Source organism: Callithrix jacchus, chromosome 15 (assembly GCF_049354715.1).
Source record: "Callithrix jacchus isolate 240 chromosome 15, calJac240_pri, whole genome shotgun sequence".
Taxonomy (NCBI): domain Eukaryota; kingdom Metazoa; phylum Chordata; class Mammalia; order Primates; family Cebidae; genus Callithrix; species Callithrix jacchus.
This window is the reverse complement of record NC_133516.1, coordinates 71,123,222-71,141,858: the sequence shown is the minus strand read 5'-3', so window position 1 is coordinate 71,141,858 and position 18,637 is coordinate 71,123,222. Positions and strand designations below refer to the sequence as shown.

The following is an 18,637-nucleotide window of genomic DNA, read 5'->3' as shown; positions in this document are numbered from 1 at the left end:
CTTGTCTTCAAAAGTCCCAAGAAAATTTTTTTTCAAATTGGATGCCGAAGTCCTTGAGAATGTGTTTTTGTGCCTTACATTTGGGTGATGACACTGGCAGGCAGCTGTGCAGTGGGGAGGCTTCTGTACATGAAAAGGAATCATGGTGGCAGAGTGCTCCAGGGATAGGCAGGCTTTATCAAATGCTTACAGGTATCTGTAGGTAAGGCTCTGTCTGAATAAGACAAAAACAGAGATGGAAATATGGTTTTATCCCTAGAAGATTCCTGTTAATCCATACAGTTCTGTCTGGGAGTCCCAGATTATCTTGGGTGAATAAGACCAGATTTTTCATAACTGTAGAGGCCAAATGGTTGACATCTTTAGTTCTCTTCTTCCGTGTTGGCTTTAAAAAGTGTAAGATATTTGGCAGGGCTAATAATTATGTTATAATGTTGCTGCCCAGAGAAAATAATTAATTTTTTTTTTTTCGTCAGTCTCTGCCGCCTAGCCTGGAATTTAGTGGTGCAATCTCTGCTCACTGAAACCTCCGCATCCCAGGTTCAAGTGATTCTTCTGCCTCCGTCTCCCAAGTAGCTGGGATTACAGGTGTGCCCCACCACGCCTGGCTGATTTTTGTATTTTTAGTGGAGATGGGGTTTCACCCTGTTGGCCAGTCTGTGAACTCATTAATATTTTAATATTGTCCTCCCAGACTTTGTTCCTGTGTATTTGCATACATATGTATTTGTTTTGTTTTTTTAAGCAAAATGGGATCATACAGCTTTTTAAGAGGGGGTAAAATTCAATGACAGTTAGTACTTACAGTGTTGTGCAACTACCACCTCTATTTCCAAAACATTTTTGTCACTCCCAAGGAAAACCCTATATGTACCCATTAATCACCCCATTGTTACTCCCCATCCCTGCTCATGGCAATCACCAATCTGCCGTGTGTGTCTGTGCATTTACCTATTCAGGATATTTAGTAAAAAAGAAATCATACACTGTGTGGCCTTTTCTGTCTTTTGCTTAGCATAATGTTTTCAAGATTCATCTGCATTTTAGCCATCTATCAGTATTTCATTATTTATGGCTGAATAATATTCCATTACATGTATATAGATTTTCTCTATGCATTTGTCCATTGGTGGACATTAGTTTCCACCTTGTGGCTGTTGTAGGAGTGTTGTTAATGTATGTATATATATTTACGTACCCTGTTTTCAGTTCTTTTGGGTATATACTGAGGATTGAAATTGTTAGGTCATGTAATATATTCTATGTTTAACTTTTTAAGGAACCACCAAACTGTTTTCTACAGTGTAGGGTCAAGCCCTACAGGGTCGTGGGATGTCCCCTATTCCTGTGCTGAGGTGCAGGATCTGAGAAATAAAGAGAAAAGACACAGAAGTACTGAAAAAGACAGCTGGGCTCGGCGGGCCACGCCACTTGCAAGCGGAGACAGGCGAGGCCCCGAACAGCCAGGAGCATCTGTATTTATTGGGTATAGGTTAGGGGACAATGTAGTGAGTGAGGTCATCTTAAGAACAGTGATAGGGTCAAGATAATCATGTGTGCGATAAGCAAAGGGTCTACCCCCATTAGGTCACAGAGGCAAGGATATGGGCCATGTGCAGCAAGGGGTCCATGCCCATTAGGTTACTGAGGCAAGGAGGTGGGCTGTGCACAGTGAAGAGGTTGCAGTGTGCAACATTTCTTATCTAGAGACAGGCAACTTCTAAGAATTTCTGTACGAGGATGCTTTGAGTTAGTACAGCAGCGGCAGAGCTGACAGGATTTACTGCCACCTGCTGGCAGCTTCCAATGATTTCTGTGGGAGGATGCTTTGTTTGAGTCAGCACAGTAGCTAGAGATTTGACACGTTATACAGCCACCAAGACGTGATTATACCAGAGGGGTTTTAAGCCCTTGGATGCTCGAGGGCTTGCCCACCTGAGGCCAGCTTTCCACAAGGGCTGGATGCAAGATACTGCATCTCCTTGTCTGGAGGAGCCTGTCATACAGCGGGTATCTTTATGATACTGAACACTGCTGCCTGGACCACAGATTCTTGTCCTGGTATAGTTGTTTTTCCCTTAAATCATGATCTGCACTGAGTCTGCTCTAGACATTGCTCCAACTATAAGCAAGATAAGATTTTATTTCTATATAGCTGCTTATTCCTTAATTCATGCTCTGTACCATGTCTGCTCTAGGCATTCCTCTTGACTATGAGCTAAGATATAATTATATATATATATATATATATATATATATGGAAATAACTGAGTAGTAAAATATTCTTCAGGCACTAATTATTCTGACTATAAACTAATACATGTTTATGTATAAACAATTATATAAAGGAAATAACTGAATAGTAACACTATAAACTAAGATATTCTTCAGGCACTAATTGTGCTGGGGATCTGCTTAGCTCTCCTTCCTCGGTGCCCAGATTGGGGGTAACCCCACATATAATTACTCTACCATTTTACATTCCCACCAACAATGAACAAGGATTCCAAATCTTTGCCAACACTTGGTTAGTTTCTGGCATTTTGTTATAGTCATGCTGTTTTGATTTCTATAGCTTTGTAGTAAGTTTTGAAATCAGGAAGCCTCAGTGTAACTTTGTTGATTTACAGTATGCTTGGCTATCTAGGGCCTCTTGGAATTCCATATGAATTTGGTGATCTGTTTTTCCATTTCTGTGAAAAAAAATGTTGGAATTTTGATAGGACTGCCCTGAATTCTGTAGATTAATTTGGGTAGCATTGCCATCTGGATACTATTAGCTCATCCAGTCCATAAGCATGGATACCTCTCCTTTTATTTTTGTCTTTAATTTCATCAGGTATATTTTGTAGTTTGTTTTCTGAATTTCTCTTTTAGATTGTTCATTGCAAATGTATAGAAACACAACTGATTTTTTTGTGTTGATCTTGTACCCTGTAGCTTTGCTGATTTCATTTATTAGCTCTACTAGCTTTCTTGTGCATTCTCTGAAATTTTCTATGTATACAATGATGCCATCTGTGAGTAGATCATTTTATTTCTTCCTGTTCAATTTGCATGCCTGTTGTGTCTTTTTCTTGCCTAATTGCTCTGGCTAGGACTTCAAGTGCAATGTTGAATAATGGTGGTGACAGCAGGCATCCTTGTTTTGTTCCTGATAATTAGTGGAGAAAGCTTTTAATCTTTCACCATTATGTATCACACTAGCTCTGGGTTTTCATGAATGCTCTTCATCATGTTGACTCAGTTCCCTTCTATTCCTAGTGTTCTGAATGTGTTTTTTATCATGAAAGCCTGTTGGATTGTCTCAGATGTGTTTTTCTGTGTCAATTGAAATGATCCTCTGGTTTTTCTTTCCTTCATTCTATTAAAGTATATTTAATTGATTGATTTTCTTATGCTGAACCACCCTTGCATTCCTAGGATATGTCCCACTTGGTCAATGTTATATAAACCTTTTAATACGTTGTTCAATTTGTTTGTTAGTATTTTATTGAGGATTTTTGCATCTGTATTCATAAATTGGTTTATTTTCTTGTGATATCTTTATCTGGCCTTGGTGTCAGGGTAATGCTTGCTTCATAGAACGAGTGAAAAAATGTTTCCTATTCTAATGTTTGGAAGAGTTTGAGAAAGATTGGGGTAAATTCCCCTTGAACTCTTTGCTAGAATTCACCAGTGAGGTCATCTGGTCCTAGACGTTTCTTTGTTGGGAGGTTTTTGATTTCTGAATCCATCTGTTGTTACAGATCTGTTCAGATTTTCCATTTCTTCTTTAGTCAGGTTTGGTCATGTGTATTTTTCCAGAGTTTTGTCCATTTTCTCTACATTATCTAATTAGCAGGGGTCATACAATTCTGATTTTTTTCCTCATTAATGTACATTGATAGATGTCTTGTTAAAGGTAGTGACTGTGTATGCTTGGGTAGCACTAGACTATTTCCAGAGTCTTCTTCCCTACATTGTCTTATCCTCTTTAGAATCCTGTGAGGAATAAGGTTCTAGATGCAGGAATCCAGGTTTAGGGAAGTTACTCAGCTATTGGTAAACACTTAGTTATCCAGACTTCTGGACTTGTGCTTCTCTGCCATGCTGTACAGTAACAAACTGAGAAATGAATACCGGTACAATGCTGTCAGCTAAACTACAGACATTATATGGATTTTCCAAGTTTCTCCACTGATACCCTTTCTCTATTCCATGATACTAGTTTGCATTTAGTCATCATGTCTCCTTAGTCTCCTCCAGTGTGTGACAGTGTTTTGGTCATTCCCTGTCTTTCATGACCTTGACACTTTGGAAGTTTCTAGCTGCAGAAGAAACAGGGCAAAAGTGGCTGGGTGTGGTGGCTTACGCCTGTAATCCCAGCACTTTGGGAGGCTGAGGTGGGTGAATAATGAGGTCACGAGTTCTGGCCAACATGGTGAAACCCTGTCTCTACTAAAGTTACAAAAAATTAGCTGGGCGTGGTGGCGTGTGCCTGTAGTCTCAACTACTTAGGAGGCTGAGGCAGGAGAATCGCTTGGACCTGGGAGGTGGAGGTTGCAGTGACCCAAGATCATGCCGTTGCACTCCAGCCTGGGCAGCAGGGCAATACTCTGTTTCAAAAAAACAAAAGAAAGAAAAGAAACAAGACAAAAGCAATCATATATCTCACCATAACATGGCTCCCCACACCTGACTTTTTCCCGAGGCTGTGACAGTAATCGAGGAGAGACGCTGGGACCTGGAGACTCATGTGGCAAGGCCTTGCCCCAATACATTATCGCTGTTGCTGTTGTAGGTCAAGTCCCCTGAGGGGCTCCCAGACTTCCAGGTTAACAGTGTTCAGAGCTACAACCTCAGTTAAAGATTCAATGTGGGGAAAAATGGAAAACAGGGAACAGACTTAGGTGATCTGGTAATAATGATATTTTCTACTTTTTCTTCCCAAAGTGGTATTGCATTTTATTATTTTAGTCACAAACACAACACATATCATTACAGAACAATCAGAAGATAGGTAAGCAGAGAAAAAAATCCTGTTAACACCCATAACTCAGTATATGGATCCTTTTTCAAATACACGTGTATGTCTAAATTTCTACTTACCTGTTTTTTCATATAAAAATGTAATCACATCATACTTTTTAAAGGAAAACTCCTACTTTACTTTAATATATGATGAGCATGTTCCTGTTCTTCTATGAAGATAAACCTATGCGTCATCGTTAACCATGTTGGGAGTTTCTGTTGTGTACTGTTAGACAGCCTGGCTGTTTCCAGCTTTTCCCTGTCTTGAATAAGCACCGTAACAAACAACATTGAACTCATTACCTCTTCAATTACCTTCTCAGGATAACTATGTTCTTCCTTTTCATCATAGATATTCTTACTGATTCTCCGGGCTCTGCAGCTCCTGACCCGGCTGGTATTGTCTCTACAGCCAATTCCTCTGAAGTCAGCAGCAGCAAAGGTGAAGTGCTCAGGGCTGCTAGAGAAGAGGGGCAGTTGAAAGGAGAAATTGTCACACTTAAAAAAAATTGATCATTATTCTGTTTAAGAGCTGGTATTCATGGAGTGTGCATTTTTTTTTAACTTTGCACATATACCCTGTGTTAGGGAAGACTTGGGCACGTGAGTGGGTATCTAGTGACCTGAGCTTCATAGCTTCATGTGTGCGGAGTGGTCTGTGAGAGGTCTTGGCCCACTTCTTTTCTGTAAATTGGGTGGAACGGTACCTGTCCTTACTCACACCGTGGAGTGCTGATAAGTGAAGCACTGTGAGTTTTGAGGTGTTCTGGGTTAGCTTTGAGAAGCTAAATGCTGTACTCATTGGGATATTGGCATTGCCTGAAGCCTGATAGTCTAGAAGCTGATTTTCATAACATCTGTATTCTTAAAACTACAGCTATATTAAGTCCATAAGTACTTGTTTGCAAAATGCATATGTGCAAGGTGGGTGGTAATACTACTGGGGAAGCTGAAACTCGGAGGTTAAGTAATTTACCTAATTTACATAACCAGCAAGAGCTAGAACTACAATTCAAACTCAGTTTGGCTGTTTCCAAATCTGTGTTCTTTTCTCTTTACAGTTAGGGTGAAAAGAATTATACTGTGACTTTATCTAAGATGCTACAGATTTTAGTCCATGTGTGCATACAACCCTGAAGGATAGCCAGTTGATCACTGTCTGAGCTGGCCACATCTTGATGTATTGGTTCTCTAGCTAGCAACTTAACCCTATTAGACTATAGGATTTCTTTTGTATCGTTAGAAAAGAGAGAGAAAAAAAAGCAAAATTTCTTCCTTTCTTTAAGGGAAAGAAACCTTCCAAGAAGAGATTGACTGTGGATCCTGGAGGCTCTTCGGAATCTTCCAGCCAAGTTCTAGAAAACCACACCAAGGCAAAGACCAGCAAAGGAACCAAACAAGAGGAAACCTTTGCTAAGGGCACCTGCAAGCCAAGTGCCAAAGGGAAGAACAAGGCAGACAGAAAGAAATGGTGCAAGCCCTCCTCCAGCGAGGAAGACGAGGGCCTGGGAGACAAGCAGAAGGAGGCAACCCAGCGACGTCCGCATGGCCGGGAGCGGCGGGTGGCCTCTAGGGTGTCTTATAAAGAGGAGAGTGGGAGTGATGAGGCTGGCAGTGGCTCTGATTTTGAGCTCTCCAGTGGAGAAGCCTCTGATCCCTCTAATGAGGATTCTGAGCCTGGCCCTCCAAAGCAGAGGAAGGCCCCTGCTCCTCAGAGGACAAAGGCTGGGTCCAAGAGTGCCTCCAAGACCCAATGTGGGAGCCATCATAAGGACCCAAGCTTGCCAGCAGCATCCTCAAGCTCTTCAAGTAGTAAAAGAGGCAAGAAAATGTCCAGCGATGGTGAGAAGGCAGAACAAAGGAACCTACCTGGTGTAGACCAGTGGCTAGAGGTGTTCTGTGAGCAGGAGGAAAAGTGGATATGTGTGGACTGTGTGCACGGCATGGTGGGCCAGCCTCTGACCTGTTACAGGTATGCCACCAAGCCCATGACCTATGTGGTGGGCATTGACAGTGATGGCTGGGTCCGAGATGTCACACAGAGGTACGACCCAGCCTGGATGACAGTGACCCGCAAGTGCCGGGTTGATGCTGAGTGGTGGGCTGAGACCTTGAGACCATACCAGAGCCCGTTTTTGGACAGGGAGAAGAAAGAAGACATGGAGGTAAGGCCTTGGCTGATAGGGGCCGCAAGACCAAGTCAGGTTATTGAAATTATTCCCATTTTTGAGCACCTTATATATGCCCAGACTGTGTTGAGTATTTTTAGTGTGTTGTCTCATTTAATTGTCACAGCACTATAGAGAAGTTGTTGCCTGGAGAAGTTGTTGCCTTGATTTTAATGTAAAAGGTTGTGGAGTTGAGAGATAACTGCCCTGGTGTTTGTGCCCAGGTCTGTGTGGTTTTGGAGCCTGTACACTTTCAGTTATTGCCCAGTTATACATTTGGAGCTTTAAAATAATTTATGCAAGCAATATAACTCAGACTGAGTGAAAGAAGGAATAACACATGGATATGTTCTCCCCCGCTCCCCATGATGCGTGCGTATAGAGATGCACCTGCAAACATCCTTATACGTAGAACACTCACCTCCTGGGAAAGAGGCATCTTAGGATAAGACATTATCTTCAGTCTGTTGAGAAGGCAGACTGGGAGGCAGACTTCTAGAACATAACACAGCTATGTCACTCGGTCTTAGAACCAGCACTGATACCAGGAAGAGGGCCTGAGCCACCTGTCTGTACAGTTATGATGGTGTTGGGTGGAGCTTGCCTTCTACACAGGAACATGCCCAGGTTTGTTGCAGGGTTATTTCCAGTCACTCAGGATAGGTAAAGTGCAGATGTATTCGTTACTTCCTATAGGAGTGCAGTGCATCCCATATTGAGAGTTTGCTCCAGGAGAGTTCTTGGTTCATTTTACTTAGTAATGATGGGTTAAGTGGGAATTATGCAGATGGTATTGCAACTAACCTACCTAAAGTTCAATGGAAGCTGAATGTGCAGCATCCTCTCCTACTCTCAGCAACTCCACGTTGCCAGTCCTTACTAGTCAGTTGGGGTTTTTGAAGAGATGCCAAGGGCAAGCCTAAGAGAGCCTGGTGAATAGGGTGACTTACAGCAGTGGAACTGCCTACTGAGAAATCAGCAGTCTTAGAGTAGGGCAGAGAGAACACTGTCAGGGTGGACCAAGAGAAAAGTTGCAGGAGAACCACTCCTCTCAATTTCCTGTGAGAGCAGGCAGGTAAGCTTGTGCTCTGGAAGAGGATTGTCGCTTTGAGATAAGACCTTCTTACTGAAGAGCACTGTGTTTTTCTTCCTTGCAGACCTTTAACAGAGCAGGCACTGATCTGCTAGGGCTGGGTAAGGCATCTAAGCATTCAAATAGGTTAGACAACTTTTTCAAGTTGCCACAAGCCACAGATTTATTTAATTCTTTTATAGCTTTTGATCTATAACCTTAACTTAATGGCTAGAGCTATAGATGTGATGTTACAGAATCATTAGTGTTCATGAAACCTCAGCTCCACCGTCTGTTGTCCAAACAAGTTAGTCTAAGGATTATCTCCCTCAAACTTCATTTCCTCTTCTAAATAACATGCTCAATATTGTCTGTCTGGCCTTTGCAGTTTCAGGCAAAACACATGGATCAGCCTTTGCCCACTGCCATTGGCTTATATAAGAACCACCCGCTGTATGCCTTGAAGCGGCATCTCCTGAAATATGAGGCCATCTATCCCGAGACAGCTGCCATCCTTGGGTATTGTCGTGGAGAAGCAGTCTACTCCAGGTGCGTGAGGCAGCCTGGTTGGCCTCGGGCTTCCTGATGGTGTGGGATTAGCAGCCTTCTTCCTGGGCAAGAGTGCTCATGGGAGCTCATGTGACTGGGCACTGTTCTCAGGCTGAGCCAGGTGCGTGTGCTGTGTGTGTGTGATGAGTAGGAGAGATGAAAATTTGAAAATTAAAACAGGGATTAAAAGAATGGCAGGGGAAAAACAGTTAAAAGGGAAAGAAAATATAAAGTAGGAAAACAAAATTTAAAATAGGGCAATAAAAAACACACCCCACAAATAAAAGCATACAAAAGGAAGGAATAAAGGATTTGATTATGAAAGTTAAAAGTGAGTGGATTTTTTGTGGGTACAGAGCCCTGTTTGGGATGAAAAAGTTTTGGAAATGGATGGTGATAATGGTGGGACAACATTGTAAAGGGACCTAATGCCACTGAACTGCATGCTTAAAAATGGTTAAAATGGTGTATTTTATGTTACTGTATTTTATACCACAGTAAAAAGAAATAGCTAAAAAAAAAAGTGGAATGAGTAAAAAATGAATAAAAAAATATATAATTAAAACTGAAAAATGTTAATACAATTTTGAGGTAAGAAAAAAATCGAAACAGGAATTTTGAGAAATAAGAATAAAAAGCAAATAAAAGAAATGATTTTAAAAGACATGGATGTGCAAGACCAAGAAATAGGAGGTGTTCTTAATAAATGAGAAAACAGGAAGGTACAGAAAAGACAGAGAAAAAGGAAACGTAAGGGAAACCCACATGAGAGTGGGTGATTTGAGTCCTCCCTCTGGGAATGACTTGCTGCTTGTCAGCCCCCCATGGGAGACATGCCCTCTGTTCAGGGCTTTCTGTCTTGGAGCTTTCTGTTTGATGTCAGGGGACATGATGCCCTGGGCGGGACAGGGCTTTGCTGTTGTGGGTTGTTAGCACTTAGCAGTCAAAGGCAGCAGGGGGCCTGGGCTGCCCTGATACAGGCTTCCGCTTGTGGGTGTGTATGGTAGTTGGGAGAAAGAAAGCCTGTTGGGAAGAGCATGCTGGTGTCTTCCGGAGGCACCATGTCAATTATAGAAGGAAGCATTAGAGGTGCATGTTTATTGATATATTTTTATCGTGGTAAAATATATATAACGTAAAGTTTACCATCTTAACCATTTTTTTTGAAGTTGTTGTAACATTTTATACCATTTTTTAAGTGTATACCCTATAGCATTAAGCACATTCACACTGTCATCCAACCATCACCACCATCCATCTCCAGATTTCTTTTTCTCTTCCCAAACCAAAACTCCATTCCCATCAAAAACTCCCCATTCCCCTTCCCCAGCCCTGCACCTACCATTCTCCTTTCTGTCTCTGAGTGTGCCTCCTATAGGGAACCATGTAGGTGGAATCGTGGTATTTATAGTCATATTGTGACTGGCTTATTTCACTTAGCGTAATGTCCTCAGGGTTCATCCATATTGTATGTAGCATGGATCAGAATTTCCTTCCTTTTAGGCTAATATTCCAGTGTGTGGGCCTACCATATTTTGCTTATGCCTTCATCTATTGAGGGGCACTTGGCTTGTCTCCACCTTTTGGCTATTGTGAATTGTGCTGCTGTGAACATGGGTGTGCAGATAGCTCATCAAGAATCTGTTTTCAATTGCTTTTTTTTTTTTTTTTGCCTATACCCAGTAGAATTACTAGGCCAGATGGTAATTCCTATAATTTTTTTTAGGAACCATCTTACCATTTCCACAGCAGCTACACCATTTTACATTTTCACCAACAGTCCACAAGGTCTCCACTTTCCCTGCATCCTCACTGACACTTGTTACTTTCTGTGTTTTGGTAATAGCCATTGTAATGGGTATGAAGTTCACATTTATGCTGAGAGGACTGTGTCCATTTTCCCTGCTGTTTTCCTTAGAAAGATGTTCAGATACTGCCTACCTGTCAACCCCAAGACACCTTTTCTACCCGCTCCTGTCTGAAGACCGAGACCATGACATAATTACTCCTCTGGGCAAAGATGTTCTGTCCCCAGTGGGAGCAAGAGTGGAGCTTCGCACTCTGGCAGGTTGATGCTGCTGGCAAAAGTGCTGCTCTGGCACTCAGGAAACATCTGGTCCTCCTAGCAACCATGTGCAGTAGAAAAGACAGAATTCATTGTCCCTAGTGGAGGCGAGGACACAGATGCTCCTTGACTTAGGATGAGGTTGGAGCCCCATAAACCCATCGGAAACAAAAATATCCTAAGTTGAGGATGCATTTAATATACCTAACCTGCCGAACCTAATTGGACCTGCTGTAGGTGGAATCATACGGTATTTGTGGTCATTTTGTGACTGGCTTATTTCACTTAGTATAAAGTTCTCAAGGTTCACTCATGTTGTATGAAGCTGAGTCATAGCTTAGCTGAGCCTCCCTTAAATGTGCTGAGAACACATTAGCCTACAGTTGGGCACAGTCATCTAACACAAAGCCTATAATGAAGTCTTCAATATCTCATGTAATTTATTGAATACTGTACTGAAAATGAAAGAATGGTTGTATGGGTACTTGAAGTACAGGTCGTCCCGAGTGCGTATTGCTTTTGCATCATCATAAAGTTGAAAAATCTTTAATCAAACCATTGGTGTTGGGGACCGTCTATACTGAAACTCAGGAAGGTAAAGTGACTTGTCCACATTTCCCAGCCAGAAAGTGGCACAGGCAAGATTCAACCTCCATCCACTGTGCTGTGCTGAAATTCAGCCTCAGGCTGCCCTATGGGTAAGGGCCTGAACCTGCACTAGGAAGAAATGAAGCCGCTCTTTCTGGACAGAGTGGAGTGCAAACTAATGAGATGGGTGTGCCTTATTACAGGTGGCTTGACAAGGGAAGGGTTGAGCGTCATTGGAAGGTAGACTTGCATGGCTTTTGTGCACTCTTAGCTCTGGAGGAAAAGTGAAGCCAGAGGATCTTTGCCTGCCAGGAATCATTTGACTGTTCCATGTGCGTGTGTCTTGATTGTGTGATAGCTTAGTAGCTTATTATAGTTGGTTTCTACACAGCCTTCCTTTGGGTTCACTGCCCGCTCCTCTAGACACTTCCCTTCCCCGCATGGTGTTAACAGCAGAGTAAATGTAATTGCCCTGCACACAGTAGTCTTTACCCTATTCTAATAGGCTGCAGAGGGAGCTCTCCCCAGGATCCGGAGAGCAGAGGAGAGGAAAACCTACGAAGGGGAGGAGTGGTGGAGGCAAGGCATGAAGGCTACAGAGTAACTCCATGCAGATTAGAATTTGTTAAGTGGACACAGTCCCCAAAAGACAGGCAGTCCACATTCAAGTCTGTTTGCTAGCACAGCTCCTTTGGGTCCCCTAGGAGCCCGGCTTGCTCCAGGGAGGCAGAGCCTGAGGAGGGAGCCTGCAGGGCCGTGCTCTCCACTGTCCTGCCTTCCCTCGGTGTGGCTATGGACTGAGTTTGCCTTTGTCTTTCCGTGTTGGTTCTGTAGGGATTGTGTGCACACTCTACACTCTAGGGACACGTGGCTGAAGAAAGCAAGAGTGGTGAGGCTTGGAGAAGTGCCCTACAAGGTAACTGGAGCTGAGGGTCCCTGCTGAGAGTGGGGATGCAGGACTGTAGCTGAGTGGGAGAGCCGGGGTCAGAAGAATGGTGATGAGGATCCTACCCAGGATCCGGATCAGAAGTGTCTCACTTTCCCAGCTTGAGCCGAATTCGAAGAGACAAGCGTTTAAATTGTCTTATTAATAAGTCATGTGTAAGAAATGGACCTGCCAAAACATAAAAGAAATCTATGCCAAAAAGTAGGCCTCAGACTCCTATTGTGAGTTCAAAGGCTCTACAGATTGGAACCGAGTTACTGGGTGGTTCTGGGAGGTCAGAGCCCTGCTTTATAGCAGCATGTTCTCCAGTTAAATTGCCTTTCCATTTTTCAGTTCACCAAGCATTTTGCATGTGTGTGATCTCTGTTGTCTCTCAAAAGCCATAGGAATTGGCATTATGATGCCCATTTTACAGATGAGAAATGGGTATCTGGAGCTCAGGACAAGTGACTTGTCCAAGTCCACACAGTAAAATGGCAGCGCAGAGCCCAGTTGAGAATCCCAGGCCCTGCCTTAAAGCCAGTGCTTCTTTCACACTGTGCTATGGCAGTATTAGGTCAGTTGCTCTTGAGGAACATGAACTGAGCAAGGTCCCACAGAGACTATTCACAGGACACACAGCTCAGTACGACCAGCAGGGTACAGTGGCTGATCACAGAGACCATTTATTTCTTGTCAGATCCCAGAGTCCTTGGGGGTTGCAAGACTCTGGATGCGGAGTGGAGAGGCCCCTGCTTAGTAGGAAGTGCTGCAGTTGCTGGTCGCAGTCACTGCCAGCAGTAGGCTGGAGTGTGTGATGCTCCCTGGCCAGGCCTGCAGGGCTGCTGAGGATTTTCTCTGCCCTGGCTCACTTGTTTTTCTGCTGCTGCCAGAGAACCAGCATAGCACTGTGCAGTAGAAATGTAATGTGAGCCACACATTTAAATTTTTTAGTAGTAAATTAAAAAACAAAAACAGATGGAATTTTAACATTTAAATACATCAAAATATATCTAAAATATTATTTCAGCAGTAGGAAATATTTGTTTTAATGAGATATTTTAAATCCATTTTGTTCCTAAGTCTCTCTAATCCTGTGTATTTGGCTTTCTGTACCTGCCAAGGCAGGTGGATCATTTGAAGTCAGGAGTTTGAGACCAGCCTGTCCAACAGGGTGAAACCCTGTCTCTATCCAAAATAAAAAAATTAGCCAGGCATGGTGGCGGGTGCCTATAGTCCCAGGTGCTCAGAAAGCAGGCATGAGAACTGCTTGAAAACCCGGGAGGTGGAGGTTGCAGTGAACCGAGATCACACCAGTGCACTCCAGCCTGGGCAGTAGAGCGAGACTCCGTCTCAAAAAAAATAAAAAGTCAGGGGGAGGGCACTGAGAATAGTGCCTGGGACAGAGAATGCTCCATAGCTAGTGCTTATAGTAAGAAAAGGGGAGAAAAAGCACCTTAGCTAGTAGTAGGCTTCACCAGGTACGAGGCATGCAGCACTGAGCATGGTGCCTGGCTCAGTGCTGAAGAACTGGACACCTTTGTTGTAAACTGTGGCTGTGTCCTCTGGTGCAGATGGTGAAAGGCTATTCCAACCGTGCCCGGAAAGCCCGACTTGCTGAGCCCCAGCTGCGGGATGAAAATGATCTGGGCTTGTTTGGCTACTGGCAGACGGAAGAGTATCAGCCCCCTGTGGCCATCGATGGGAAGGTGAGGGCATCATCAGAAGGGATCAGGACCAGGCCGCTTTGTTCCCCTGCTGGCCACATCCTGACGTGCTCACCTGCCGCAGGTGCCCCGGAACGAGTTTGGGAATGTGTACCTCTTCCTGCCCAGCATGATGCCTATTGGCTGTGTCCAGCTGAACCTGCCTAATCTACACCGCGTGGCCCGCAAGCTGGACATCGACTGTGTCCAGGCCATCACTGGCTTTGATTTCCATGGCGGCTACTCCCATCCTGTGTGCGTGAGGGGCCTTTAATGGAGGCTAAACAGAGGGACAGGGAGGGGTGGCTCTGGAGATGGGGATGGAAAGCTGGCATGGGGCTGCTGAGAGTTGAGGCCTGGTGGCTCTGATTTTCAGAATGTTACGCTGGCTTTCCAAAGTTATTGCTTTACCAATTCCGGCTTCCCTCCAGAGGCAATAGAGCCAGTGAAACCGGCATCCTAATGCTGGATTAAAATGTTCTTCCCAGGTTCAGGGGCTCACAGGCTAGTGAGCAAAAAACAGTCATCATCTTTTCTGGGCAGCTACCTGGTTAGTGAGCTCTATTCTATGGTGGCGAGGCTGGACAGGGGCTTTCACCCCAGCTTTTTAAGGCAGGATCTGGGGAGGAAGAGGCAGTGCTAGTTTCCACAGACTTGCCTTCTGCATGGGGGGTGTAGGACACTGGCTGACCCAGGACATCCTTCAGGACCCCTGGTGCTCAGATGTGGCCCACTGTCTTCTGCAAACCGGGAGGAGAGGCAGAGCAGGCCGCAGGCTGGAGAGTTGACATTGCATTATATCCCCACAGTACTGACGGATACATCGTCTGCGAGGAATTCAAAGATGTGCTCCTGACTGCCTGGGAAAATGAACAGGCGATCATTGAAAAGAAGGAGAAGGAGGTGAGCCCATATACAGGACTGAGGAACAGCAGAAGTGGGAAGCAGCATTCCGCAGGTGGCCTCTTTCCTCCCCAGGCCGCGTCCATGTGCTCCCAGGCTCTTCCCAACCCTCTCTGACATGGCAGGCACTTTGAGGGAGCAAGCCCTGGATACAGCAGGCTCCTGCCTACCCTGCAGAGTCACTGTCACTGTCCCTCAGGGGCCCAGGTCCAGGCTCTGGGGTCTGCTGCCCACACCTGCCTCTGTTTTGAACTGCCTGTGTCCAGGTTCTGGAGGACTTCATCCGCTAAAGATTTTGGAGTCAGTAACGATTAAAAAGGTGTCTGTTCTTGTGGCTTTCAAGTATAGTATATCACTTTGTAAATCCGATCAGGTTTTTTGGGAAGTGAGACTTGGTATGAAGGAGAGGCTATATCCTCACTTAAAATCCTGTATATATCTGTCTTTATGTTCCAGTTTCCATCTTACTGCTTTTCCTGGAAATGTCAGTGCTTAACACTTTTCTCTTACTTCATTTTTGCCTGCAGAAAAGGGAGAAACGGGCTCTAGGGAACTGGAAGCTGCTGACCAAAGGTCTTCTCATCAGGGAGAGGCTGAAGCGTCGCTATGGGCCTAAGGTCAGTGCGGATTCTTTGCAGAGAAGACAAGCCCAGGGTCAATATTCTGGAGGTGCAGCTCAGAAAGCCCTGGCCCAGGTTCTGCCCCAACACCAAGTCAGGGATAGCTTTGTGTTAGGATGCCTCAGTCCTTTGTCTCTAAGGCCCCATGTTTTTACCTTTTTGGGAGAGATGTCCCTGGGGTGAGGTCTCAGCTGGCTCACTGTGCCCCAAGCCCTGCCGCAGTGTCCCCGTTTCTACTGTCCACATGAGCCCTGCCAGGGGTCTGATTTGACACTAAACACATAGGGAGAGCCAAGCATCTTGTGTTTGGTGCACCCTTCTGCCTCCCAGTATTCCTGGTGCCTGTGACCATCCTGCAGGCCTGCAGTGGCCTGCTTAGTACCTCTCTCAGCACCTGCCATGTGCCAGGCCAGGCTTGGACGCAGGTGTGAATTTGACATGCAGCCCTCAAGGGGGGCCCTTCCTGGGGCAGATGAAGCCTAGACGCAGTTAGTGGTGCAGTCAGTGCTGTGTCAGACACAGCAGAAACTGCGCTGGCATGTTTAGTTCCCTGTGTCCAACCCTCTGTGCTGCCTGTTTGCCTTTAAACGTTTTTTCATCACGCTTCTCATTCCAATCCCTTTGGTGGAGAAAAGGCCCTTGGCTTTATGTTCTGACTAGCTCCTTGCCGCCCTCTCCATCCAAACCCTCCCCAATCATCCCAGCTGGCAGGGAGTGTCACCTCAGATCTTAGGACTCCGAGGGCTGAACTGTGCATCTGGCCTATTCAAGTCATCATGTACTTTTGTCCAGAAATGAGGTAGCAAATGCAAGGCACGGATCACAGGCATCTCCAGATACGGTGGTGTGCTCCTTGTGGGCAGCTTCGCCCGGCCATTCTTGTGTTCCCTAGCACTCAGCTCATAGCAGGTGCTCTGGTGTCTGCTTGGATTCACCCCAGGCTGAGGAAGGCTCAGTAAGAAGGGTCTGGGCTCTCTTCCCTCACCGTCCTCCCAGAGTCACACAGCTTAGGGCAGGCTGAGAACTTGCTGCCTCTTCATGGTGCTTCCTTATATCTGATTACTGACCCTGGCCTGTGTCCTTCCACCACTGCCCCCTGTCTAGAGTGAGGCAGCAGCTTCCCATTCAGATGCAGGAGGTGGACTCTCTTCTGATGAAGAGGAGGGTACCAGTTCTCAAGCAGAAGCAGCCAGGATACTCGCTGCTTCCTGGCCTCAAAACCGAGAAGATGAAGAAAAGCAGAAGCTGAAGGGTGGGCCCAAGAAGACCAAAAGGGAAAGGAAGGCAGCAGCTTCCCACCTGTTCCCATTTGAGAAGCTGTGAGCTGAGCACCCCCTATAGGGGCATCCACTACTTGTTGCTGCCCCACTACTGGCCCCATACCTGCCCTGGGCATGCCCAGTCCCTGGTGATGGGGGCATTTCTGCTGAGAAGGGAAACTGAGGCAGCATGCACTGAGGCGGGGCCAAGGGAGAGGAGGCCAAGCTGAGGAGATGCTACAGGTCCAGCCTGGCCCCAGCCCTTGTCAGATTCACCCAGGGTGAAGCCTTCAAAGCTTTTTGTTACCAAAGTCCACTCACTCTGAGCTACAGAACACTTTGCCGGGAGACACCCTCCTGCCTCCTAGACCTGTTCTTCTCATTGGAAACATCAGTTTTTGTAGGGAAGTGACCGAGAGATTTCTGGATGGTGGTGCATCCATGAATGTGCTGATTCTTTCTCCCAGTTGTCTTCATCTGTCTGACAAATTCACTTGCCTCATTTGCAGACGTAGGACCCTTTCTCTGCAGGCTGCTTACCTTCCCCTGAGTCAGGCTTACTAATGCTGCCTTTTCTGCCTCCTTGCAGTAGTGGGGAGAGCAGAGGAGAAGTACAGGTCATCTCAGATTATGGAATTGCTGGGATCTAGTTTTCCAAGTAACATTTTGTGGTGGCAGAAGCCTAAAAAAAAGGTAAAATCAGGAAAGGAAGGAAAAACACCAATTGAAAATTATGGAAATGTTAGTAAAATAGATCAGTGTTAAACTAGATTCTGTTCATTACTAGATAAATGTAATAAAGCTCTCAGTACTATAGATACTCAGGAGAAATAACTTTTGTAACACTTTAAGAAAAAAATAAAGCATTTATCTAAAGACTTGGCTCTATATTTGCTTTCAGATTTTCTTTTAAAAGATGGCGTCTTACCATGTTGCCCAGGCTGGACTCCTGGGCATTAGTGGTTCTACTGAGGGCTTTACCTCAGTTGCCCTCACAGCCGCCGTGTGCAGTAGAAAGGCATTGTTCGACAAACAGTCCCAGCTTCTCAGGACTGCAGGCACCCACACACCACCGCCTGTGCCCAGCTTCTTTCAGATTTACATCAGAAAGAACATCCAGGTGACAGAGCAGTTTGTTTGTATGTTGAGACAGCATGAAAGAATCTTGTTTTCATGTAGGCTGGGAACTCATTACACATGGAATTTTTCTGTGTTTAGTGAAGAGATATTACTTAATCTTTGAGAGGAGCCGTTAAAAATGAGTCAGTTTTATCCAAGGGAAACAAACAAAACACTTGGGTTATGACTCATATGTGGCAAGAGGCTGGCTGGAGCTTCTTGTTGAGAAACAGACCGGGGTTGCTATGGAAACTGGCTCACACTTTTTTTTTTTTTTTTTTTTTAATTTTTTGAGACAGGGTTTTACTCTGCTGCCCAGGCTGTAGTGCAGTGGCGTGATCTCAGCTGACTGCAGCCTCCACCTCTGGGCCTCAAGCAATCAATCCTCTCACCTCAGCCTCCTGAGTAGCTGGGACCATGGGCATGCACCACCATGCTTGTCTTTCTGGGGTTTTGAGACGATGGCATTGCCATGTCTCTGCAGAAATAACTTCTTCAGGCATATGTCAGCTACTAGGAGGCATTATTGAAACAGTAGGTTATGAGAAACAGAAGAGGTTTGAGAAAGTTACCACTCACCTGCTTATGAAAAATAAAGCACTCAAACTGCTAGCATCAGAGTGGGCAGTTAGCAGCCATTGCTTCAGAAC

The 18,637-nt window shown here is 45.0% G+C and overlaps 1 protein-coding gene across 2 annotated transcripts in view; it reads left to right on the top strand.

The window, feature by feature from the left end:
- The window catches only part of XPC (XPC complex subunit, DNA damage recognition and repair factor), a 34,660-nt gene extending 16,916 nt beyond the window's left edge, over positions 1 to 17,744 (top strand). For both annotated transcript variants that reach the window (XM_035273733.3, XM_002758651.6), the window contains exons 8-16: positions 5,366 to 5,455; positions 6,300 to 7,178; positions 8,642 to 8,802; positions 12,290 to 12,371; positions 13,955 to 14,089; positions 14,172 to 14,341; positions 14,896 to 14,989; positions 15,517 to 15,606; positions 16,714 to 17,744. In XM_035273733.3, the coding sequence (XP_035129624.1) occupies positions 5,366 to 5,455; positions 6,300 to 7,178; positions 8,642 to 8,802; positions 12,290 to 12,371; positions 13,955 to 14,089; positions 14,172 to 14,341; positions 14,896 to 14,989; positions 15,517 to 15,606; positions 16,714 to 16,932 (1,920 nt within the window). In that variant the 3' untranslated portion in view covers positions 16,933 to 17,744. The remainder of the gene's footprint in view (positions 1 to 5,365; positions 5,456 to 6,299; positions 7,179 to 8,641; positions 8,803 to 12,289; positions 12,372 to 13,954; positions 14,090 to 14,171; positions 14,342 to 14,895; positions 14,990 to 15,516; positions 15,607 to 16,713) is intronic.
- The last annotated feature ends 893 nt before the right edge of the window (positions 17,745 to 18,637 follow it).